Genomic DNA, 27,162 nt, shown 5'->3' with positions numbered 1-27,162 from the left:
TGGAACCGATACTTTATTTGTCACAAACTGTTCGCCTTTATATTTTATATATATATCTATTATACAATAAGGATAAAAAATATAAAGTAGTATATTAAATATACTCTTGAAAATTTATCGTTCTGTGTATTTTTCACAAAACCAGTTTTGAGTCGACGTGTTTTTCAAGGTCAATAATAAATTGAACATAACAAAACAAGTTTTTTTTTTACATGGTTTTGCTCAGCCAACAAAATAAATGAATTTTACATCTTGACTTTGTCAATTTCAATTTATATTTTTTTCTCTTCTTTTTTTTTCACAAATGCTTTAGTTTGTGAACAATTTCCCCCACACTAGTAAATGTAACTGCAGCTGTTTTCCAAATCATATTATAAAATATAGACTATAAACTTTGGAAAAGTTAGAACATTTGTGACTCCTCTGTTGTTGATGAGCTTCACTATTTTTATGAGGGCGACAAGTTTATTAGTTTTATAACTAGCTAGCGTCACCCTCACGGCACCGTTTGCCGCCAAAACGTAACTTTGGCCACAAGGTCTGACTACTGGCGTATTTATTACCCGCCCGCTGATTTTATGGACATTATGCAAACGATTCGGATGTAAATTTTCGCAGAAGTAATCGAATGGTTTCTGTTTATTATCATCCAATCACAACTTAGCGCGAACGCTCGCATGTTCTGACGTCAATATGACGCCACCCGGGAACAAGTTGCTTAGCAACTTCTCAGGCAAATCGCGGGCTCAAATAGTTCTCCAGAAGAAGATCGCCGACTGGTTCCCGCCCAGATGGCTTCGCTGCCGCGCCACGCACGTCATACAAAGCAGTCTCCCCCGGGACGTGACATTGTCAGCATTTGTTCGAGTTCACAGATCCTGGCGTACAGTACTCGCTGTTCCTCCTCTGCCTTGGCTCGCCACCACTGCTCCACCTCTTGAATCTGTCTCTGGTGTTGAACCTGTGAAATGATAATCTATTATCAATGAAAAGCCAAGAAAAACGAACTGACTTGTTTCAATGGATATTCAAGAGGAAAGGCATGATTCAAGTCTCTCAGTTTTGCAGTGGGGTCCGAACTCAACCAAATCACGGCTTTTCGCCAATTTGAAAGAGGTGTAACATGTTGCGAAATACAGTGTTTGCAAAAAAAACAAGTGTCGAATAAATAACGTAAAATTTAATTCTAGCATATTGACAATCTGGTAACTTACATATAACTGAGAACAGATTTTGCTAACGCATTTTGAGGGATGTGACTGCCGGGAAGTTGCATACTTCTTCTCTGCAGTAACTCCAAGGAAGAAAAGGCAACTGTTTGGTACTTGCGCTTACTAAAAGTACAAGCTAAGGATGAATCTTCATTCTTTTAAGGAGGTGGGTAATTCCTTTTAGGTTCAAAGTATCAAGATTTACAATTATTCCCGGTTTCATTCGGCATGAAGCGACTAGGAGTATTTCTACTCCCCCCTGGGTGGGATGCTAGTCCATCGCAGGGTTTCCCCAAGCAGTAAATCTGCCGGTACCCATTTATACATCTGTGTGGAAAGGGGCACTATGAGAGCTGTGTCTTGTGCCCCGGCCAGGGCTCGAACTCGGACCGCACGATCCGGAGTCCAGCGCACCAATCATTACCAGACTCGTTCCCAGTCCCTACTTATTTGTTCCTAAAGGCGATAAAAGACTGGGCTGGAATGAGGCAAGGGTTGCAGGGCAGCCTTCCCTTGATGCAATGCGTTCTAGTCAAAACCGCCTCGGGAGCGACTGGAAACGAGTCTGACTCATTACGCCACTGCGCCTCCCTTAGCTTGAACAGACAGACAGATAGTGAAAGGAGTTGTTTTCTTGACGTTTTCCTGCCCAAAATGGCCTCAAATAAACTCGAGCAAACCATGTACCTGTGTAGCAGCATGGGTGTCGTTAATTTTATCAGCATCATCTTCAACAACTTGTCGTGCCTCAATTATCGTATCCAATCCTTCGTCATCAACAGGCCGAGCTTCAATGATTGTACCTGAAGCATGAAGACTTTTGACACCGACAGGCCGAGCCTCGATGACTGTGTCCAGCGACCCTGAATCACTAACACGAATGCCAGAAGTTGCCATTGAAGAAGTTTCACTCGTGGTATACGAAGCAAGGTGAGCTGCAAATGAATAGGAAATGAAAGTGATAAAGATATCGGCAACTGAAGATAATGAAAGACAATAAATGATGCCCGGTTTTCACTTGAGTGTGTAAAGTAATTCGCGTTGCAATTAGTACGCTTTGTGATTGGTTTAAAACACTCGCGCCACTCTCCAGCCAATCGGAAGTAAAAAAAAAAAAAAAAAAAAAAAAAAAAAAAAAAAAAAAAAAAAGAAAAAGGGAGGTTTTTTTTTTTTTTTTTTTAGAGAAAAAAAGAGGGAGAAATTTTAAACCAAACAAAAAAAACAAACAAAAACAAAAAAAAACAAATAAATTTCGAAAATCAAATGAAAACCGCTCTAAAACCAAAACCAATCGTAACTCGCTCGCGTACGTCTTCCCGCCCGCGCTTCGTGCCAGCTACTTGTATTTGCTTCGTGTTTTGATTGGTTCACTGGATTGTCTCCGTTGTGATTGGCCAGAGCAATTACTTTGGTTTTACGACACTCAATTGAAAATCGCTCTATTGGCCTGCCTTCCCTTCGCCAAGGAGCTTATTTACACTTGTTTTCACAACAGACTTCAGTTGCTGAAGGGACGTGCTACAACAACATACAAAAGTGACTAAATCGCATGTACACACTCTACGGACGCAAAAAATGTATCAGGGGCAAGCAACAGCGACTGCAACAGCAATCATGCAGGACACGGCGGTCATCAGATGTAAAACGGTTTTTTTTACAAGCAAGACGGACTGGAACTGGACATGCCCCTACCCCCCCTCGGGGGGACTTGCCAAGTTCCAACGGTAAATAAACAAATAGAACCGAAGTAACTAATGGTAACGAGGAGAGAAAGCTTCAGTTTTATCACGTGGCAACGAGTTTCAAATATCACTTCCCCTGGAATTTTGCTTTGTAGCCACTACCAAGGCGTAGGGGCGAAACGGTTATTTGAAATTTATTATCCCTACATTTTCCCATTTTAAAGTGCAGTATGATAAAATTTATCAGAAAGATTGTCCCCGTTGAAAGGCATTTCTACAGATGGTATGTGACCTCCACGAACTGAAAAGGTTGGCATTTTCCTAAAGCGCATGATGTAGTGAAATGCCTATAAAACATTACATTACTACATTACAAAATGGCGTCTACATACGGGACGCTCCACCGGCTCTGTGTTCCATGACGTGTATGCAGTCTTCACAGGGGGCCCTCCCCAGGTGAGGCGAGCTCCTGCTCCTTACATGACGTTTCCCACGCTCGGTAGAACAGTTCCTTCCTAACTCAGGATTACATCTGTCCTTGTACTCCATAAAAGGTATGTTATACCCCGCAGAAATCTGTCCGAGTTTTAACTCCAGTTTGCTCAAGCCTCCTTTAATTAATCCGCGGATTTCTTCCTTCACGTTACCGCTGCTATCTTTAACATTCTTGCTAACTTCACGACATTCGTTCGTGACGCGACCGACCACACGGTCGTACTCTTTATCTCGACTTTCTTTTTCATGTCTCTCTTCCGACAACTGTTCCTCCAGTTTCTTTTCTAATCGTTGCAATCTGTGTTCGAGTCTGCGGCGAGCGGAGTCGATTTCCGACGTACACCTTTCTTGCCACGCCTCCAGACGGCTTAGCTGGGCCTGGCATGTGCTGCAATGAGTTTGGTTACACGGGGTATGTCCAAGGTCCACCTAATAAGTCAAACACACGTAGTTAAACTTATAAACAAAAAAAAAAAAAAAAAAAAAAAAAAAATATATTTTTAAAAAAAATTTTTTTTTTTTTATTCCTTTAAAGGGATTTATAAAAATAAAAAAATAAAAAAAAAAAAGAGTTTTTTTTTTTTCGATTTACCAGCTAATATTTGGGCGCATCGTTCATGGTTTATGCTTTCATGGGTCAAACGTTCTTCAATTAGTATAGTCATTGCTTAATGAAACATATGAATGCAATTTCAAAGTTGCCTTTTGGCTCTTTGAAAAGTAAGGCTTACTGCAAACCCGTTCATGTGAAAATGAATTTAAATAACATGTAGTGAAAACTCAGTTTAATACGGCTTCAGTCTGAAACTGAAGCAAAAGGCGCTCAATTGCAACTTTTCTACAAAGTCCCGGAAAAGATTCTTTAATCCAGATCAAAAGCACTGTCTGTATTATATGTTTTTAAAAAAATGAGGTTCAACACTTTCCCACTCAGAAGTCTATTTTCCAGTTTTGCGAAGCGAATTTTCAACCGAACTTCGCGCGTAGTATTTTTTGTTTGTTTTATAAATAGACAGTAAATGGCTTACTCGCCTTGTGATAATTTTGGCAATCTCATCCACAGAGCCTGCTTTTCATTTAGTCAGCACGAAAACGCGGACTCTGGCCAAGTCCGATTTTTTTGGGCGTGCGCAGAACAGCCAGTTTTGATTGTCAGCCAATCAGATTTGAGCAGAAACTAAAAAAAACCACACCGGATATCCGTGAATCGAGGACTTTCAACTCAGACTTGGCCAGAGTCCGCGTTCTTGGTGCTGACAAAACGAATAGCGGGCTCAGGGGACGAGATTGATACCTTCGGTTGCCTTGACGTATGATGTATGCGTGGTACTGCGTCAACATCTCCACGAGTAATCCCTTAGGTCTGTTTTGTGTACCCATTTACGTGGGCTTTTAAGACCAACATGTACTTACAAGAATAACCTGCCCTGACCTGTTTACTTACCACATGCTCCTCAGTTTTCCTTTTGTGATTCTTGTCTCTCCTGGATCTGTCCTTCTCCCGTTCTTTATCTCTGTGTTCCCTGTCTCTATCTTTATCTCTGTGTTCCCTTTCTCTATCTTTATCTCTGTGATCCCTGTCTTTATCTTTATCCCTGTGTTCCTTTTCCCTCTCTTTATCTCTATGATGCTTCTTTTTCTTATGTTCCTTCTCTTCGTCCTTCTTATCTACAAGCGTCTTTTCATATTTGTCCTTTAACTCTGTTTCTTTATGATCTTTAGTCCGCCTATGTTCAGACTTAGATCTGTGTTCTTTTTGTTTGGCTTCCTTACTGTGAGCTTTTTCTCGGGATTTTCGACGTTTTTCCTGGCAAATGGTGCAATCAGATTCACTCCCATCTTTCTCATCTCGACGTGATTGTTTCTTTTCCTTTTCTTTCTCTTTCCGCCTCTCCTTCTTTTCTAACTTTTCTTCCTCGCGACTTTTCTTACTAGTCCTGTCTTTCTTCTCTGCTTTTTCCTCGCTTTTTCGTTTGTCTTTCTTCTCCTTAGTCTCTTCAGTCTCTCCTTTTTCTTTCACCTCTTTGCCCACGTGGTGGAAACCATTGCCCATCACCTCCCCAGAAGGGGGGTATTTGTCTTTGTGCTTTTTACCACACAAGCCATTCTTCTGCTCGCCAGTGTTGAAGTCTGGATCACTGGAACTTCTAAACAACGCAAATAAACCTTTGTCTTTTTTGTTTTTCTTGGGCGATAGAGTAACCTCCAAATCGTCTCTGCTTTGAGCGCTAAGATGAAATGAGAAAACAGTTAAGTCTAATAAACCAAATGCTTTAAAAACTTTCTTAGTGAACATAAATAAAGGAAGCGCAAATGCAAGTAAAGCAGTCTCGCCATCTTGGAATAGGGTAACAAATGCGTCTGCCGACTCTGCGTACTTAACGTTCCTTGCACGTGCCTTGCACATGTGAAGATTGTTTTTGGCGTTTATTTCAATAACGTTTTCAATCATTTTCGTTGATTTAAAGTTTATGACTTATGATTAATATTTTTGCCATATTTTCAAACTACGTTCAGGTCATATGTAATAACAATTTTTAAGTATTATCCAGAAAAGTAATAATATATAAAACGGTGAAATCTGTAAATGTTTTTTTTTTGTTTTTTCGTTCCAGCAAGCAGATTGCGACTGACGCCAACTCTCTTGTATTTACCTTTTGTTAATGGGTTGGCGTCTTGGTTCATTAAACTTCTTTTATTCACATTACAAATTTTACTGCTTATTGTATTATTTTTAGAATTTTCCCTTGAGGTTAATGCCCATCTGTTATCGTGGTCAGGAACAGTTGAGTGGAAAAGATTAAAAACGTCTTCATTCGACGAGGGAGCTATCGTTTGAAAATGAAGCTCTACATATGTTTAAAGTTGAATTATCTCATCCTTTCAAGTCTTATGCAAATACACTTTCCTTTTTTGCTATTATTTGTAATTTTGTGTGACATTAGAGAAACAAGTTGAGTCGGGTTGTGCAGATATTTTTAACGCTCATGTTTTAACTCTCCTAGAAGTAAATAAACGCGGCTGGAGTGCATTTGAATCAATATTAAATTCCGGCTAAAAGATCAAGCAAATAAGATGAAAATTGTTTATACAAGATACATTTTCACCCAACATTTTGTATAACTTAAATTGTCCCATTGTTGAACTAGCGAGAGGCATCGTAATTACACAACGGGCTATAGATTTGATTATTTTTTGTGATTTGTTGGTTTTCCAAACTTTAACAAGCAATCAAGAAACAAAGCAATTGCACGTGTTATTTCTCGTCACGTGGTTCGGGGTTTTAATTTGAAAAGCAATGAAAAACCAGCTTAAATGTGAAAATTTCATCAAGAATTTCATCAAGTGTCAACAACCAGGATTTTTTTGTCTTTCATAAAACACCTTTCAGAGTGTCTCTAGATAGATAGAGCAGATATTTAACAATAAAAACGAAGAAACACTGACGGTTATTTAAGATATGGCTATGATTGCATTTAAATGATTAATCATTTTCAAAGTCTTTTTCAAAGATAAAAAAATTGTATTCATTATAAACGTGTCTTTTTCTGTTCGTTTTATTACGAAGACGGAGAGGAAAGATTGAACAATTTAGCTGTGGGAGATTCCGGAAATTAAGCCCCTTGTGATCACAGTACGTTTGAAGAATCGGCATTTCTAAAAAAAAGCGAGAAATGGTCTTTTGGTATGCTGAAGAGTATTCTTTTCTTTGTGTTTTTAAATTTGTTTATTTAAAAAATTTTAATCAGAACACCCATCGAGACAGTGTTATCTTCAGTGTCTCAAAGAATGCCACCCTTACCAATATTGTTCTTGTTATTGCTCGAAGAGACCGATAAACAGTACACCAAACATTGAGAAACTGTCCACATATCAGAGAATTTCAAACATCGACCCAGTTCTTATTAAAAAAGTAAAACTCGGCAACAGTACCCAGCCAAACAAATCGATAATAATTACAAAGAAGCAATTTTCGCCCGAGGCGAAGGTCATATTGCTCGCTAAACGTCTTGAACACTCAATATATGTTTTTTAAACGGAACTATTTTCCGCATTAAAAAACCACAATGCCACATTTACTTCAGCTAGAACACAATAACAAAGTAACCATGAGTGGAGCTGTCAAACTTAAACCCATTTATAGAAATCCAAAAGGCATTTTATTTGAGTTCAAACTGCTTCAAGCATGAAAAGAATCAGATAAAATTAACATTTTCATAAAGCGAAACGTGACTCGGTTAATTTCTCATGTAAATTGTCTCGTTGAGTCTCGCAAATTTCCTCTGTTATCGCCTCGTAATTCATTTTCATTTAAACCCGACGCTTAAAGCTTGTAATTAAGTACATCTAAAACGTCGTCGCTAATCGACAGAAGAAAAGAAAACCTCTTGAAAACTTTCATTTCTGTTTTTCCAAAATAAACAGCTTATCTAAAATAAACATCTCTATCGAATGTTTTTGGCTCTCGTGAACGCAAAATACTGTGAAATAATGTCGTGCTCTATTCTGTTATGTTTAGTTAGCAAACAGGCCGGATCACAGAACTGCTGTAGAGATTCAATAAACTCTCTCACAGAACAGTACCCCAGTTGGTCTTAAAATCAGTTTAACACGCTTACTAACCGTGTAGCTATAACATGAACAAGAAGCAGTCGAAACTGAAGACTGCACAAAATGAAAATAGCTACGTACGTAATAGTATTAAATTAGCGAAGAGAAAGACCCAGCGAAGGTTTGTACCAAAACACGAGTTATGCCACAAAAGCAGGTGAATTATGCCTGAAAGACCCCCTAAAACATTTAAAACATCATCAAACAAACAACGAAACATAAGCAACGAAGGGAATGTAACAACGTAATCAAAACAATACGAAATTACGAATGAAAGTTCGAATAAACACGACTCGTAGATCAAAGGACAAAGTAAAGTTAAAAGGAAGTATTCTAACGAGCACGAGTTTTCGTCTAACCTGCTAAGCGTACAAATCCAGGGACTCACTCCTCTTCTAGCCATTCTATAAACGTCAAATTACAAGTTTTTGACTACAACGTCGATGTATAATTGAACAGAAGTTGTGGCGCCTCGAGAAGATCGAGTTCGCGCGAGCAAAGGACGAGACACTTTGTTCAGCACAAGTGTTTGTCGTGTGAATTCAAATGAGACCAATTCACAGTTCATAGCACAATTACAATGCTCGGGACAAGGGACCGCCCACAAGGCTCGAAGCAAACACACTTACAATGGACGTGACGCTTGGTCCTCACTGAATGCTAATAACACAGCTATAACCCTTGCTAACACAAGCTGGCAATTCGCTCGGTCGTGTTGACGTTGTCAAAGTTTTTAACGCGACGTTGAATTAATTGTGTCAGTTTGGAAATCTCGGTGTCCAATGCAGAACTTGCACTGCAGTTATTAACGCAAAGTGGTTAACACATTTTTAAGATTTATTTAGCTTCATTTAATTTAATAAAAACCGCAAGCTTGTCAAATGCTTGTTATAACCTGCAATTAAGAAAGCCAAAGGGCTTTTTATGGGTTTCAAGAGAAAAGCTCTCAAATTGACAGGAACCAAATGAAATTTGCATTTGAACACAACAAAGGCGTATGCATTCAGACACGATTTAAGAGCATTTAAAATCGGAAGCAGTATAATAACACAGCGAACAACGGATGCCAGAAGCGTTTGAAGAATTAATCCTTTGAAAATTTGAAAACAAACAGTTTAATTCATTGACGCCTTCGAGATGAAAATTAAGGGGTGTTTCTTTATGTCGATGGTGCAATTTTTTCGTTATCGCCTCCTAATGAGCAGTTTATTTTTCGTATCCCAAAAACTGTGATCAGACTGAATTTAGCTGAAAAGCCGACCCCTCTGGCGAATTGCGGCTTCTTTCAAGCGCTATCTCTCACGCCCAAACAACTGTTTGTAAAACTTGCGGTCCAACAGCAATTTCCTGTTGGCGGTTGTAATGTTAAGTACGTTGATTATTTTTATAAGATAATCCACGTGTACTCATTCCTAAAATGATTTTCCACGGCAGAATATAGTCTCTTCCACAGCCATTGATTCGATCGCCGCGAAATGCTTCTTTTCAGTGGAGAAACCAAGTTAGTCTGGGAGGCCGATGGTATTCAATCTTAATCTCGTTACCAGATCTTTTTATGGCATCAAAAAGAGGTCTGGGAATGACGACGATTCAAAGTGCACATGCTGTTATTCGTCCTTTGATTGGCTGAGAAGTTTGGTAAACCAACAGAAAGTTGACTAAACATTGCACGTGCGGTTGTTGGGTTTTGATTGGTTAAGAAGTTTGGAAAACCAACATAAATATGTGGACACGTTGTACGCGCGGTTGCCTGCTATTGGATGGATGAAAAGTTAGGAAAACCGACAAAAAGTATTTTTAAACATTGCATGTCCAGTTGTTTGGCGTTTGATTGGCTAAGAAGTTTGAAAAGCCCACAGAAACATGACAAAACGTTGCACATGCAGCAGTTTTTTCCTGACTGGCTAAAAAGTTTGACAAAACTTTCAAAAGTGATGAAACATTCTCATAAATAAATTTAACCTCAAACTTTAGAACGTTGCATCAATGTCCCATTGAGGTTCTGAGTTCTGTATATTGTTCTCTCCTTACCTTTTCATTTTCACTTTTTCGTCGACTTTGACAAGTGAATGGAACTTCCGTGACTTCTGATTGAGCCCTGGGTCAGAGCGCACTCTTTCTTCCTAAAGTAAAAACAAAGAAAACGCTATTAAAACCCACGTAGACATGGCGATTCTAATCTCCGCCAAAATAATAATTTTAAAAAAATAAATCCAAGTGAAGTAACAGAGAGCTGCAGGGCTTCAAATTGAGAGTGAGATTAAGGGAGTAAAGTCCCCAATGTACATTTAAAGAAGAAAATCTGAAAATTGAAGGTTGAGCGAAACTTTCCAAAACCGTCCAAAGTCTCAGTTGAAATCCTCATTGCAAAATAGTAACGCATACCTGCCAACCCCCAGAGTACAAATCTGGAGATGTCTGATCTTTGCTGTGGAATCTTTTAGACATATGTGTACTCTCCGAAAATCAGACTGGGGTTTTGATGAAAAACCTGGAGACTCCCCGGAAAATCTGGAGAGTTAGCAGGTATGGTAACGTTTATTATATACTAGGTGAATTTAATGATAGTGTGACACAAATCAAAACTTAGTATTTCCCTGCCCTTGTTGTTTACATTTACTGGCAAACAAGCAGATCTAGTGATCTAGTGTCAGTTTGCTTTCATTCCCCTAATAAATTCTGTAAATTCAAACCCTTGAGAGCCGGCATCAGGAAAACTATATCCAATTCTAAAATGTACAAAATTCAATGATGTTTTCAAAAGCTGTATTTGCGTTATCAAAAACTGACATTACGCAGCTATTACATTGTCACGAGGTTTGAGTTTCGCGGTCCTACAATGGCTTGAAAACGGCCACGAAAATAAAAAGCATGGTTTAGGACATTTTTTGCACTTTGTTGTGAGTTTAAAAACTCGTGGAAGTGATTTTAACCAATCAGAGCGAAGATGTTCTCTTGTAGACCAATCAGGTGCAAAATATCCCCACGTGACCTTTCCCGCGCTTTCAGCGACTACAGTAGAACCCCGGTAACTCGAACTCTGAAGGGAAACGAAAAACCGTTCGAGTTAGCGGGGTTTCGAGTTATCGGAGTTGATTGAATATTTAATCAAAATGATAGCTTACTGATTTCACCTCGTTCGCACAGTGCAAATAACTTATCTCGTAGAAATCAATGATCATAATTCTTAGGATAGAGTGGAAAAGGCTGTCAAATAGATGATCTGTTTTGTTGCTCTTCTGGGCAACCGTGGCGGTTGCGGAACGGAATTCGAGTTATCGGGGTTTGACCCAATTTTGATCGGGAACGAAATTTAGTTCGAGTTAGCGGGGTTTTCGAGTTCCGCTCGAGTAAACCGAGTAAAAATGACTTAAAAGTGAGTTCAAATCCAAGGGAAATGGAAGTATGTTCAAGTTAGCGGGGTTGTTCGAGTTATCCGAGTTCGAGTTACCGGGGTTCTACTGTACATATTCTCGCGCTTGGCACCCGCTTCGTGTTTTCCCGCGCTTAGTCTAACTTAGTCTTACAGTACTTGCCGCCGCAGTGATCTGCTGTCTGACTTCTTCGCAAACAACAAAGACCAAAAAAGCTCTAGCCCCTACCTGTGATTTTAAGGAACTTCTTGAATGGCGTTTTTGTGAGTTTCTTGTTGATGAGTTTCGTTTCTTGATGTAATCTCGCTCAATTGAGCACATCTCGTCATATTTAATGGTCAACACTTTAGGTTTGCGTTCGTCTTTCCTTCTTCTACCCCATGAAAAGTGACTTGAAAAGTCTCGTTTGTGTCCTTGTTTCTAAAACAGATAAAAGTGAAGTAGGCTTCTTTAAAGCTTGCAGTGTGGATTAAAGGAGTTAGGTTTTTTTGATGATTTAAGTTTTTCACTTCATATAAACACCGGAGCGTGAGAAGAACATTGCCGTGAGCTCACCTTGGAGTCTGGGTCGAGAGACATAGGTTTTGGTATCCATAGTTGAGTTGCAGTAGTTAAAGTGGAGTCTGTAGTGCCGCTGAACAACTGTGATACATCAGCACTGTAAGGCCTCTGTCTGTCTTTCCTTTCTTTCCGGCTAAACATCTGAGAATGAGAAAGCAGGAGAGAACACAGAGGTTTGATCCAGGAATTTGGCTCATTAAAGGGGCTATGTCACGCAATTTTGGCACCGACCAACTGGTCTGAAATATCACAATAACGGCTTAAAGCTGTAGAAGAACTCAAAGAACACAGAAAGGCCCAAAAGGGGCATGGATGGGCAAAATTCGAGAAAACTAAAACGGATTGCGTTCGGGTAAACTTGAAAAAGATCGGCCCGACATTTTTCAAGTTTATCTCAATTTGTATGAGTGTCATTTACAATGATCGGAAATCGTCCTTGTTTGTTCATAAAAGACTTTTGCTCTGCCAATTTGAACTTAAGAGCTCTTAATTAACGAAAATTAATAGAATTACCTTAAATATCATGACGTAAACCTTTCAAGAAATATGCTGGGGAAATATTTGAAAAAAAAAAAATACTTCAACTGAAAAAAAAAGTTTTTATTCAATTTTTTTGGTGAAAGGCAATGTTTGATCGTTTGGCCGATTCATCCTTTCATCAAACATGTTAGAAAAAAAATGTCCTATTCAGTCGGAAATTAAGCTGTTTACGGTGGAAAACGCCATGAAAATCGTTAAAATGTGTAAGACATAAACTTTCTAAAGCCCTGGCCAAACGGTAGTGCAAGTGGCCGCAATTTGTCGCAAGTTGAACTTGCATACAGACTTGCATTGGCTGGCTAAACGGACTCGCAAGTTTACTCGCAAGCCATTTCAATGCTACTGCGCGCGCTGCAATTCAGTGCTTGTAGTAAACAGCAAGACTTGCGTCGACTTGCGTTGGGTGGCCAAACGGTGAACAACTTGCATTGACTTACGTGCAAATTTGATCTCGACCAAAGTGAACGGAAGTCATCGCAAGTCCTGGCAAAACGAAAATGCAAGTGGACGCAAGTTGAAAACTTGCGCCTACTTGTGTCTCCGTTTGGCCAGGCCTTAATACGTGAGTAATGAGAGGACGGCTAAGTAATGTTAATGTAACAAGATGCTGTCTCGTCGTCGCATTTTCAACTCACCCCTCGGTACGGCGTCTGGAAGTGTGATGAGACACTGTCTGTAGTGTTTGATATATTAAATAACAAATACACGGCTACTGACATCGATTTGAGGAACACGGCGCTTTTCTCACGCAAGAATTCCTTCAGAACAGAAACCTGGAAATTCAATATCACAGAGATTTTTTTCTTAAATCAAAAAAACCGCTTACCCTCAGGGAGTCGTCTCTGGTTGGGGCTAGTAACTTGGCAATCTTTTTAAACCCATTTCTCACAGCTAAATCTCTAGCAGTGTCACCCACCTGAGAAACAAGCGAGAAACGAAAATGAACATAACAAGGTATAAACTAAATATGTGAAGTGTAAAAAATGGCAGGATAAAATGGATTAGCTCTTGGTGTGCCGCCATCTTGACCTCGTGATGTGCGAAATCCGGAAAAACGAAGCCAAGGGCATGTATTGGGTGTAACACGCGATAAGGCCAAGTGACGTATATAAAACCGGTTTTAACTGGTTAAATAAAAATAAGAATCGAAGTCTTCAGATAAAAAGTATTTTTTTTTAATAGTTACTTCGACTACGAGCCCTTTTATAAGCACGGGGAGACAGAGTTTTTTTTTTTTTTTTTTTTGGGGGGGGGGGGGGCAATTTCTTGCTTTCGTGTATGGTGAAAGTAAAGGAGCGCTTTTCACCAGTTTTATTATAAAAGTATGTTAGCTACTTAAAGATGGAAACTCCAATCTTAAGATAAACTGTGATTCATCACTGGGTTTATTTTTAAACTAGACTGGTGGTGGGGGAGTCATTGAACTATTTGTGACGTCATCGATTTGCACGTCAGCGGATTTTTGTGATACGCAACTATCTTTCCCCACGATTGTCCAGTTTGAATCTCGACTGCATTGTGACAGAGCTAATCAAAAAACATAATCGGTTTTTGGTGCAAAATTGGTGGTAAAATAGGCCAAAAAAACCTATATTTGATCAAGTCAAAATTTAGCCTTATTGGCATGCGCCAAATAAAATAATGTGCATTTCAATGTACAAACTTCTAGCTCCAGTGTAAAAAAGTGCTTTTATAGCAAAATGTAGAGTAAATTAAGTATCAGAGCACCAAAAAATCTAATTTAAAAGGGTAAGAAAAGCATTTTTTTAGGAAATTCAGCATCGAAAGGGTTGGCATTGACAAAATATGTTGAAACTTACAGACATTTCAGAAAATGAACTGTCATTTTAATTTAGGCAGTCGAAGTTTTTGTCGGTTAGTTTGCTTCGACAAGACGATACATATCTGACGCTTGTCAAATTTCCAGGATAATGAAGACAATCATATTCTTATAAAAATGTCAAGAAGCTATCAACGAAATCTCATTGCAATTGCAACCTAACTCTAGTGAAACTTGAGAGGTCAAAAACGTCATGTCGAGGTTATCTTCGTCCTTTCTTTTGATTATACGTTACTGATGTAAAAAAAAAAACATCAAAGTTCTCAGTGATAATTAAAAATAAAAAACGCAACGGGGAAGGTTGCGACACTTCTTTCAAGGATCGTTTCGGGCAGCACGCAGTTACCGATACCTCTAACCGTTCTGCATTCCAATATATTTACTGTAAGGCTCAGTCCAGAAACAAGGAAACTGCTTACATTATTTTTCTCAGTTGTCTCACTTCCCGCATTCAGTAACATTTCAGTGAGTTTTTCATGTCCCATACTGGCAGCAATGTGCAGAGGGGTGTTGCCGTCCTGATGAGAAAACAACCGGCATTGTCAATAGCTAAATACTGCGCTGCAAATAACAATAATATCGTATTTATTTCTTGTCTTAGTTGCACTGTTCGAAACATTCTTCAAACTTAAGGTTTACTCAAAAATAAAGAGTAATAAGTTTTAAAAAAATAATAATAATAATAATAATCATCATCATTTCTATAGCGCTAAGCTTCTTTCTCGCTTACTCACTTAAAAAAAAAAAAAAAAAAACTAACTAAAAATCTATTGAGCTAAAAACTAAATAAGGTAATTTAAAAGTAAAAATAAAAAAAAAAAAATGAAAACCGACAAAGAAAATAAAAAAACTTTCTCCCGCGCTTAGTGGCGGTGTTCACACCTGGCGCAGCAGTGCTGAACGCCCGGTCTCCGTAGTCTTGGTAGCTGGCTCAGAGGGCCACTAACGTAGTGACCGAAGACTTTTAAAATATAAAATAGGATGGTGTGTCGTCGGTGCTTTGTAGACTATTAAAGTAGTTTAAAAAAAACGGAATTGTACAGGTAGCATGTAGTTAAATATGGGGTATAGAATATTTCCTTGTAACGTGACGGGGCTGATTCTTGATTTAAAATTTTCTACTATAGTGAATCGGTAACAAAAACATGACGGTCCTAGGAGGCTTTTTTCCTTGTCTTTTCATTCTAAGCAATCAATTACTCCTAGGTTGCGTGCAGAAGACTTAGGGGCAATGTACTCATTCAACCCGAATATGTTTAAGATCAGGCAATGCGATTGAGCTGACGACTACATTCCTGTGTAATGTAAATAACTTTTTAGCTTCAAAGACTTTGCTTTTTCAAGGTCAAAAATATCTTGAGGATATAAGGCGTAGAATGAATAGAAGGTGCTGCTTGATGATATCAGCAATCGGTGCAGTGTAGATGAGGTACAGCAGTGGGCCCAGTACTACCCCTGAGGCACCCGCGAAGCAAGGGTCGATTTGACGACAGGCCTTCCTCTACTTTAACAAACTGTTTACGCGAAGTTAGGTAAGACTTAAACCAGGCCAATGAGTTCCTTTCACTCCAAAACGGTTTGAGAGTCTAGATATTAGTATTGCATGATCAACCGTATCAAATGCTGCAGAAAGGTCTAATAACAGAATATGAGATTGTTTTGATCAAGAGCACACAAGATGTCATTTTGTACTCTGAAGTGCTGTTTCAGTGGTGAAATTCCTTGTATGCTGACTGAAACGTCTCGTCAAGGTGGTTGGTCATAAATGTTTCTTAGCTAACTGCTGCACACTTTTCCACCAGTTTAGAAAAAAAATTGGTGGTCGGTTTGAAGCTGCTTGAAGTCGGCAGTTGGTTTCTTTAAGGTTGGTGAAAGCGAAGCAATCTTTAGGGCATCAGGCATCATACCAGTTGCTAAGACGAATTAAAATCCTGGTGATAGCAGGAAGGAGTATAGGGAAGCAGCTCTTAATAATAGATGCCGGAAGCGGATCAAGACAACAGGACTGCTTAGAGGCTTATAAGCAATCTTTGACATCCTCTTGACTGACCTCATGAAAGTTGTTTAATTCAGCAGCGATTGTAGGCAATTTATCATCATCAGCTAGCATAGATTTCTTTTCTCGCTACAAGGACGGTGTGAATCTTTTCAACTTTGGCAGTGAAAAAGTCAGCAAATGAATCAGCTAGTAAAGCATTGCTACGGGAAGGCGGGTATCGCGTCTCATGGGACTTCTGCATAAGCTTGTTTACAGTCCTAAAAGCATCCCTTGGTCTGAAGAATGATCATTAATAAGTGATGTGTAATAAGTAGATTTAAGGGAACTTATAATTGTTGACGACGCAAACTGATACTGGTATGCTTCCCATCACTTTGGAGCCGAGACTTCCGCCATTTTCTCTCTAGTCGTCGTTTAATTCGTTTCTCGGTAGCAACGTTCGGCGAATACCAAGGTGCAGCAGGTCGTATTGTCACCAAACGCTTTCTTAGCGGGGCATGTTGGTCCAACAGTGATCGAAGAACGTTATCATATTGGTGAACTGCACTGTCTAAGTCCATGGGTTGTTCCTGGACAATCTTAGAATTACGAACATCCTCGCAAAAAGAGTCAATATCTAAGGTGCGCAGTTTTCGGGAGCTGATAACTTTTTTTCTAAATTGAGGTTTCTTGAGAGATAGGTTACACAGCACCACAAGATGGTCAGAGATCATCGGGTCACGGATCTTAATGTTTCTAACAATCTGCTCATTTAATCTTGTTATCAGCAAATCCAGGGCGTGGCCACTTGCATGAGTAGCAGAACAGACGTGTTGTTTAAGATCAAAAGTTTCAAGAATTTCAAAGAACTGCTTAGTATGGACATTGTGAGAATTTTCCATGTGAAAGTTTAGATCACCAGCAATCATTAAACTAGCAGAGGGCTCGGATAATACATGTTCAAGCAATCTCGAAAATTCATCAAAAAACAGGGCATACGACATGTTGTTTGAGAGGGGATGGTTGAGAGTGGGAAAGAGTTATAAGGATTACGAAGGGAGGCGCATTGGCCTAATGGTTAATGCACTGGACTCTGGATCAAGCAGTCCGGGTGCTAGCCCAGACCGGGGCACTGCATTGTATTCTTGGGCAAGACACTTTACTATCACAGTGCCTCTCTCCACCTAGCCTCCCACGCAGTCGTTCTAGAACGACTGCGTGGGAGACTACTCTCCACCCAGGTGTATAAATGGGTACTGGCGAACTTACTGCTGGGGTTACCCTGCAATGGACTAGCATCCCTTCCAGTGGGAGGGGGGGGGGGAGAAATACTCCTAGTTGCTCTCATGCTACTGAAACCAGGATAAGCTCTGGCCTGATGGGCCACTAGGCTCGAATGCAAACTTTTCCTTTACGAACCATTTTCTTACATTTTTAAGCTGCACCAACTGTGAGACAGCTCAGCATCTTTTGTATTCCTGTCTTAGTTACCATAGAGCGGTTTTCACTTGAGTGTCGAAAATGAATTGCGTTTGCTTTGGTTTTGCATTACTACGCTCAGTGATTGGCTTAAAAATCTCGCGCCACTTTATCAGCCAATCAGAACTCAAACCAAAACCAATCGTGACTCGCTCGCGCACGTTTTCCCGCGCTTCGTGCCAGCTACATGTATTTGCTTCGAGTTTTGATTGGTTCACTTTATTGTCTGTGTCCTTTGTGATTGGCCAGAGTAATTACTTTGGTTTTGGTTTTACGACACTCAATTGAAAACTACTCTATCATGAACGGAAATCTGATTACAGGCTTCACGTAAGTGCAGTCTCTTAGTCTTACAAGTTCTTTTAAGGGCTTGAGCTCTGGTTCTGCTATCAAGAAATGCACTAAAACTCTAAAGAATATTTCACACACCTGAAAAAATTCTCAATTTTCAATTTCCCTTGCCAAGGAGTGTTCTTACATTCCTTGACAAGAGCTCAACTTACATTATTTTGCTCAGAGACGTTGATCTTTGTTTCCATAAGAATGTTACACACTTCAACATGACCATAGCGTACTGCAATGTGCAGGGGGGTATCACCATACTGTTGATAAACATTAATAATGAAATTCATATTAAGATATGACTGGTGCCTTTAAAGCTGGTTTTTGTTTTCTTATTTTAAACTAGGCAAAACTACTCAATTTGTTATGGTCTCTTCATATTTGGTATTCAAGTTTATCGTACCAAAATGTCACTGATGGTAGTTAAAAGCCAAACACGACTTAATTTAATGATATCAACAAATGTTGATCTGGCTGACTAACAAAACACCCGGGGGGGGGGGTACTCCCATATGTGGCCTATATAGGTATGTGCCGCCCGATAGGGTATGGTTTTTGAGGTTCTCGGTCCTTAAATAGGGTATCATTTTTGCTCCTTTTGGCAATATGTTCCCGGTGTGATCCTTAGATAGCGTACCTAAATTCTATTAGCTAAACGAAAAAAAGATATGTTAAAACTGAATTTTCTGTTCAGGTATTAGAAAAGCGATTTTATAAAGATTTGTGTCTTGCCGTGCGCAGTTAGCCGTTATTTGGGTCGTCACGGAACGCTTCTCCTCCCCTTGAATAGGGTGTCATTTTTCGGTTTTGGGCCCTTAAAAGGGTATCAATTTTCGCTTTCTTTATCCTTAAATAGGGTCAGGGTTTAAGAACCTTGGCGGCACACCCCTATCCGAAATTTATGGGAGTACCCCCCCCCCCCCCCGGGACAAAACAACACTTACATTATTCTTTGCCAGTGGATTGCATCCTCCATCTAACAAAACTTTTAATGTCGTACAGTGAGAGTTTTGTGCAGCAAGATGGAGGCTGGTGTAACCAGTCTGAAAAAAAAGGAAAAATATATCAAAATAATTATCCTCTTCTTGATCATTGGCTGTTATTTTGCTGTTACAAAATGCTTAGTAGAAAGACGTTTTGTGCGACAAATTATCCAAAGAACTGTTGAGAAGGAGACTATGAGCTATTATTTATTGAGTTGAAGACCAGAGAGGAAAATATTTGACTCGAGGTCACGTGTACATGCATGCAAAATGGCCAAAAACCATTAATTGCTCGTCCAACCCAACCTAACCCAGTCAATAAGTATATTATCACATCACATTGGCATTTAGTTTCATATTTAGTTTCATATTTCATATGGAACTTTCTTGATGAATGTGCTGAAATAGTGCATCAGATTGCACAAAGTTTTTCTCTAATATTGCGTCAGCTGGTTGTATACCGTAAATGATCTAATAAACACCTGGGGCATATAAAGGTGGCTCAACTGGATTTTTTGGGGTAACACCACTCAAGTTTGAGAATTAACTAACTTGCCATTAACTGCTATTGAAAAACGATCACCACAGCTGTATCACTTTTGTAGGCATAGACCAAATTATAACCAAAATGGCAACAAGAGCACCGGAACGCACGCTCATCAAATTCTTTTTTCTCGCAATCGAGCAAAGCAATCCCCACCACCACGTTTTACACTAGATTTTAAATTGAATCAAACTGCTATAATATGAAATTGCAATTCACAAGCGCATTGTTTTATTAAGATATTTCCCCATTTTCTAGTTAGTATGTTTTTGACTGTGTCTATAACGTGGAGCGTTTATAAGAGAGGGGTGTCTAATACAAACTTACACCTCAGGAGAAGCATTTATTAGATACAAAGATTTGTTTGAGAGTAGGCGTTTATTAGATCATTTACAGTATAGCATATATAATGTGCAGATAATATATTTTTTAATGTTGTCATTGCTTTGCTGACTTACCCGATTATGAATATTTACATCACATTTGGCTGCCACAAGAAGCTCAACACACTTGCTGTAACCATTCCAGGCTGCCTCATGCAAAGCTGTGTTCCCATTCTAAGCATTATTAATTAATTAATTAATTTAATTAAAAATTATCACTAAATTAAACAACACATAACTACTGCATTATAATTTTCCATTAGACTACTAATAATGCATTCAATAAAAACAATACAATTCTACAGAAAAATTATTGTGGGGGTTTTTAACATTAACATAAACTAAAGCAAGAAGGGAAAAAAACTCGCAAGATAGTTCCTCCCCCCTACCCAAAACTTTGTGACATGTGACAAATTTGTGACATGTGACAAAACGTTTTAAACAGGGAGGCTCCACCCCTGTTCTGACCCCTTACCCTTTTATATACCATTTTTACAGAAATTGTACCCCTTTCATATACCTTTCGTATAAGACATGGCAAAGACTTAGAACAAGAAGTTTTCTTGTCATTTTCATGTATCGTTTAATAAATTAAACTAATACAGCCGTAAATTGCGTCTGCTCAAAATATTTTAATTAAAGGCCCTTTTAAATATGTAAATGACATATCAGACATACCTTTTGATATACCTAAACTTGTGAAATCCCTACCCTTTTATATACCTGAAGCCTGAAAAAGGTATCCTTTTCGGACAGAGTCTTACTGTATAGGCCATTCTAGGGAGTGCCCCCCCCCCCCCGGGCATGCAATGCATCCCTATAATGCTAGCCAATACGAGTTTACGGGTTATCATGGGTTATTAAGGGTTATTATCCAGGAGAGGTGTGCCGCATCTAAAATTAATTACTATTGTTCATTATGCTCTGAACATAAGATTGGGGACTTGATATAAAATGTGTTTTACCTCATCTATCTTGTCGACAGAGCAACACGCTCCCAACAAAGTGTGAACAACATCTGTGTGTCCATGAATAATGGCACGATGAAGAGCTGTCACTCCATTCTGACACATGCCAAAATAAATTTGATAATAAAATTGTATTATTCACTATTACACAGTTTCTTAAGAAGCTTGTGATTTTGTCCTTGAGTGGTGCAGGCCTACAAGAGGGGGGTGAATAAGGGTACGCAAATCCCCTGATCCATGTTAATTTTTATTCAAAATCCATCAATCTGCTACTAATTTCGCTCAAATCAGAATCCGCATTTCTATTACTGGGAAACTTTGTGAGGTATAGTTTTACTGCAACAGACAACCTTTCGTTTCCGGGCAGTGCATTTTGCAACAATTCCACCAACATACTGATGAAGACCGACCAAAGTGATCCAAGCTTCATTTAGTATATTCATGGTCCGAACTTCGTCACATGAAGAGTACAGAATCTGGGCCAAGATACTCAGCTAATCCGTGATCTGCTGTATTTTCGAAATCCGTTAATCTTTTCAACCCCCTCCTACAACTAAAGCCAATTGATACTATCTCAGCAAGCGTGAGATCTTTTTATCTTTTTGAGCAAATGCACTGTACAAGTGCTCGTTTTATAGCCAAATCTGTATGTCACGCTTACTTAGACATGACAAGCAGTTTATAACTTTAACAAAAAAAAATCTCAAGTATTATTAAAAAGATATTTTGGATCATATATCTACAGATTTACAAACTTTTGGCAGAGGCAAGTTTGTAAATCTGAGATGGCAACTCAGTGTGTGACATTAGCAGACTGCAGACTTTTCACTCCAGTTAGCCTACTACGCACTCCGGTTAGTCTACTACCGGTATTCACTCTGGTTAGCCTGGATAGTATTCGGTTAGCCTGTTTACGGTTAACTCTCAATAATGGTAATGACCAGTAACAGGATATATCCCCTCCATCTGGAGTTGGTTGTAGGGCTAATCACACTGCACTGTAAAAACTACTGATTTTGGAAACCAGAGATTCGTTGAGGATAGTCTACACTGGATCAAGCACTCTGACTTGCCTAACTCCGGTGGACAACTTCATCACCTGGGATGAGGGCAGAGGGTGAGAGGCCGAAGATGAGTTTTGCCACCTGGGCAGAGGCAGTCAACTTTGCGGAAAACAGAGTGGAGTGGAGGAAACTAATCAATGGCTCTATTCTCCCAGAGGAGACTTAAGATTCAGATGATGATGAACACGATATATTCTCTTAGTCTACAGTCTGAAGTCTGCAAATGTCAGACGCCGATGGCAACTTGACTGTAGAAGAAACTGTAGATTTGATTGTTTAAGGGTGCCCTGTACCTCATCTGTCAAGTCCAAGTCAGCTCCTGCGTCTATCAGAGCCTTCACCGCTAACAACTGACCCTTGTAGGCTGCATAATGAAGAGCTGTTTTACCATTCTAAAAGATTAACACAAACCAGCCAATTGATAACACTGCATTACAGATTAAGATTTAACTCCGCAGCAGAATGCACAGCAGATTGAACAACATAAAATTTGGACAGACAGTGACCCAGTCACCAATTCCCAGTTGTTGGAAGGACGGATAAAGTGCAAGGTTCTACTCCCAAGTTTCCACCCCCTTTCCCTACACAGTATATGGTACTAATGGGGAAGCTCATTGAACAATGTTAAAAAAGCATGAATTTGATACCATGTAGGGTGTTCTCTAAATCAAAGTGGATTGCAATGGCCAATTTTGGTGCCTTCACTTAATTCCAGTTTCTGTAACAAGAACTGACAAGGAGTATTGCTACACCCCTTGACAAGATGCTGTTCCATGTAACCCTACTGCAATTTGCCAAGTTGCCCTAGCATATCACTGAGTACCAATTTGTACTCCTGGATGGAGAGAGGCACTTAGGGTTTTGCGCAACAACACAACATAATGGTCCTGGCCAGCACTCCAACCTGGTCTGCTTGATCTGAATTATGACATGCATATTTTTTGGTCATCATGTCTCCCCCAAAAAAAGAAAGTAGAGGCTTATGTTTGACGCATAACCTTGGAATGTGTGAAAGCAATGAAACAGTGCATGTAGCAGGTTAATCCCCTTACCACTCCCTGTACATGTAAGCCCGGGGGGGGCACTCCCATATATGGCCTATACGGGGATGTACCGCTGGATAGGGTATGGTTTTTTACTCCTCTGGCCCTGAACAGGGTATATAATTTCAAGCTCTTCTGTCCTAAACAGGGCCTGAAGCTGTCTTAGACAGGGTATGGATGAAAGACTGTCGTCCATGTATTTACATTGTTTTCGCTTTTGCTTCAATAAAAAGCACTATTTTATTTGGTGGGATCGGCGTTTTCGCATTTCAATGCGTCAAACATCGCGTACGGGACGCAATCGCAATAAAGCGAAAAAGATTGTTGATGTTGTCGTTTGTCCTAAATAGGGTCTTAAAATAGGGGGTGTTGTCCTACACAGGGTGGCATTTTAAGTTTTTATTGTCCTAAACAGGGTCAGGGTTTCAAACCCCCAGCGGCACCCCTATACCTAAACTTAGGTCAAGTACCCACCCCAGGCATGTAAGGTACTCTCGACCTTGACAGTTAGAGGGTCCTGAAGGGAGGTGTGTTTGTGATTCCCATTCTCAGTATCCCAAATCCCATTTTCCCAGCGAAAATTTGCCCAAATCCCAGTTCCCATTTTACCCCTTTTGGGCATTCTGGTTAATTAGACCATGATTGCAAATTTAACAAAAACAAAGAAATTAACTGTTTGTACTTACCTTGTCTATTCTTGAGTCGACATCAACACCCAGGGCAACAAGTCGTGAGATTTCTGAGATTTTATTGAGCTTGACAGCAATAAGAAGCTGATCACCCACATTGCTCTTTTTGAACATTCGCCTCAAAATCCTTCAGTGCCACACAGTCATTTAGCGCATCACAAGTTTAACTTTTTACAGAAGCATTTCTGTTCTCCACCTACATTGATGAGTTCAATTCCAAAAAATAAAATAATATTAATTTTATTATTCTTGGTTTTCCCAACCAATTAACTACTTTAAACTTTCGATAGACTTCTGGTTGTTATGGATCAAGGAGACTTACTTTATGTACAGTACCGGTATTTTCTATAAAAAATATGTGCCAATGGGTGGGTTTCCAGACCGACTGTTTTAAGAATCGCGCTTGATCGAGAGACCATAATTACCTGTGATTGGAACAATAATCTAACAGCCTTATATTTTTTTCTTCTGGCCATGGGGTACTTTGAAAAAATGAAATATTCTTTACACTAACTCGCAAAGTGTTAAATAGAAGCAAGGAAAAATTTGCAGGTTTTTAGTGGGTGCTTGTTTGCTCATGCTTGCATAATTTTACAAGCGTTCGCATGCTTGGTTTTTAGTGGAGGTAGCTTTTTGACAAGTGCTTGTTGCTTGCACGGCTTACTTTTGTCAATGCTAATGCTCAATAAAGAAAAACGCTGTGCTAGCAAAGACCAAATATAAATTTCCTCTTCTCTGTCTTCTCTAATATAGCTATTCGCTTCTTTTGAGGAATATTTTTAAGAAAATTTGAAGATTTGCACGACTTCTCTTTAAAGACTTCCTTTAAATTTGTATTGCATTGTATTTTTAATTGTTTAATTACTTTCACCCCACCATGTGCTACTGAATTGTACACTAACTATATCATTGCAATTATCAATATCGGTCATTATCACCTTCCAAGATGCGGTTATTGTGATAGATAAAAGCACAAATGTCCTTTCTTCTTGTGGAATAAATATGCAAACGATTCTCCGCAATTAGATCCTATTTCACACGAGCGCGTACATTTCATTGATCTAATCTGCATCTGAAAGATACGCCGTCACTAAAACGTGAACCCAACACTTTTGATTTATCTCACCAAACTCCAAAGTACGCAAATTGAACAAATAAACTTGAGCGAAACTGAATGATTTAACAGCAGAAAAGATCATAAAGCGAACGTTAGGCCTGCTATTTCTAAATGGGAGTCTGAGAGGGCATAATCTGGTGTTATTGTAATTGATAGCTTTCAGTTGAAAGCTTTCACGACATGCCTATTATACCATTAGCAAAGGTGTAAAATTTGAACCGCAAGATTATGGTAGAACAACAAGTAGTTTAAATGTTGTCATTGAAAATGGTTTGAGGTTTATTAGGTGTTACTTAAAGGTGAAATAACGACACGTTTGCCCAAAGAAGTCTGCTTTAATTCAAAGCTAACTGGTTTGTTTTCGAAACGGGATTAGAAAGACCATATCCCTTCACAACGCTTTTTCTCGGATAATCCATATATTCGGCACTGTTCATGAATTAAACAGCAAATCGGGATCAACGATTGCACGGATTTAACTTTTATGACGTCTATATATTGAAGATATGGCTTCGAGGTCTTAATTTGCTCCGAAGTCTACTTGAGCTTTTTGTAAACATTACTTGAGCTGCGTTTGAAGTTTGACTACGAAAACACTTTCGGCGTGATATTAGGTCCATCAAACAACATTTCTCACCAAGAAGTCATAAAACAACAACAATAACTTCCTGTAGATTAACTATAGATATCAGAGTGACTGTTTAAATAGCATGCAGAGGTGAACGTACAATGTACTTACCAAACAGCACATGACTTCATCTCGCCTCACGGGACGCCATAAAACGCACGCAGGCAGGCAGATATCTATAAACTTATACACGTGTGCTAAAACCAATTTCTTTCTATCGTCCAAAAGTAAATTTAAAGAAGGTACCGGTACGTGTTCTCTTAGTCTCGTTCAAAACACTGCACGCCGACAATAAGTGGAAAATTGTCAAAACAATGGCCACTGACCACAACAGCTAGCCTCACTGAAGAAGAACAAACAAAGCGGAAACCACTAATCTTCGCGGTTTGTCACGAAATCAAAGTAACGTAGTGTGACGGAAATGTGTCACATGATCCCTTCAGTCTCGTCACACAAGGCTTTGTGTTAGCCACGATGCTCACCCCCCTCCCCTGCCTCCCATACAAAATTGCAGTCTTGAGAAGGAATGAGGAGAAGTATCCATCTGAAGACTGCTAGTGTGATCTTTTCAAATAAATAGTTTCTAGGATTTTCATGAGTTTCAGTTCCAATCAAACCTTATAGAGAGCTATATACAACTGGAGGGCTTATGAATTAAATTCTCAAAACTGTTTGACCTAAAAATAATATCAGCGCAACCAGATATTGCGCATATCGATCCAATGCTACCACATACCGTGCATAAAAATCCTTTCAAAAACCGGATGTTTAATACTATAGCTCTTTGAGTTCGTCACGCGATTTGTTCTACCCTGGGTGCCAGTGGGTTTTTTCTTTACTCTATCAACGATCGCGGCTTCGCCGCCAAAAAAACCTTCTGGCACCCAGGGTAGATTTGTCCTTCAGAATTATGCTCACATTTGATTATAACATTATTTTTTCTTCTTTATATTAAAATGTTTCACACATGGAACATACGAGAAAACACTATGCCCATCCGAAGTAAATCAGTGCAAAGAAAAGACAATGAAACTATCTGGAACTGATCAGAAAACAGATGCATTCAACAATTAGAGATATTTTTATTTTAACTAGCAGCAGCTGTCGCCATTTTGTGAACAGTCGAACCTTTAAGGTGGCACGGTTTGAGGAAGGTGCCCGCCAGTGGCAAGCAAACATTCGATTTGCAAGTGCAGGCCAGAATGCTGAATTGCATTTGTACATAACTGAGTCTGTATCAATGTGGAAGGGAAATGTTAATGGAAAAGCGTGCCCAAGTCGCTAGTTCCAAATTTATCCAGAAATGGAAGGTAAAGGGATTTCTTTAATTAAATGACCCTGTCCCATGCAAACAGGGATATCATTCGTGGAGATTTGACACCACTTTGTAAGCGCAAAGTCGATATTCACTGGTCAGTTAAGACAGTTTGGCCTGTCTTCTGCAGCTGTTTGTTTTTTTTTTTCTCTCTCTCTCTACTTTTTCTTCGCTTTTCCTTTACGCGTAGAAATATTTCATTTCGCTCTTCCATTTTTTTTTGCGGTTGCTATCTTCGACGACTAAAGTATAATGCTAAGCAAACTGAAGGTTGCACTGATTCCCCCTCCCCAAGATATTCGGCCCCGATGTAAA

The 27,162-nt window shown here is 39.3% G+C and overlaps 1 protein-coding gene across 2 annotated transcripts; it reads right to left on the bottom strand.

The window, feature by feature from the left end:
* Positions 1-263: 263 nt before the first annotated feature.
* On the bottom strand, positions 264-25,879 carry LOC144658781 (uncharacterized). Of its 2 annotated transcripts, XM_078519246.1 has the most exons (17): positions 25,644-25,879; positions 23,785-23,983; positions 22,349-22,447; positions 20,989-21,087; positions 20,099-20,197; positions 19,058-19,156; positions 18,275-18,373; positions 14,734-14,832; positions 13,301-13,390; positions 11,929-12,075; positions 11,602-11,793; positions 10,031-10,122; positions 4,993-5,616; positions 4,833-4,938; positions 3,286-3,817; positions 1,899-2,146; positions 264-961 (listed from the first exon to the last, which is right to left on the bottom strand). In XM_078519246.1, exons 2-17 carry the CDS (start codon positions 23,899-23,901, stop codon positions 818-820), a joined length of 2,886 nt encoding a protein of 961 aa, XP_078375372.1. In that variant the 5' UTR covers positions 23,902-23,983; positions 25,644-25,879; the 3' UTR covers positions 264-817. The 2 variants fall into 2 exon arrangements, with proteins under 2 accessions (XP_078375372.1, XP_078375371.1); XM_078519245.1 differs by having other exon boundaries at positions 4,833-5,616.
* Positions 25,880-27,162: the final 1,283 nt, after the last annotated feature.

The sequence above is a fragment of the Oculina patagonica genome, chromosome 6, assembly GCF_052425735.1.
Source record: "Oculina patagonica isolate OP01 chromosome 6, crgOcupat, whole genome shotgun sequence".
Classification (NCBI taxonomy): domain Eukaryota; kingdom Metazoa; phylum Cnidaria; class Anthozoa; order Scleractinia; family Oculinidae; genus Oculina; species Oculina patagonica.
This window is presented reverse-complemented; position numbering and strand designations above follow the sequence as displayed.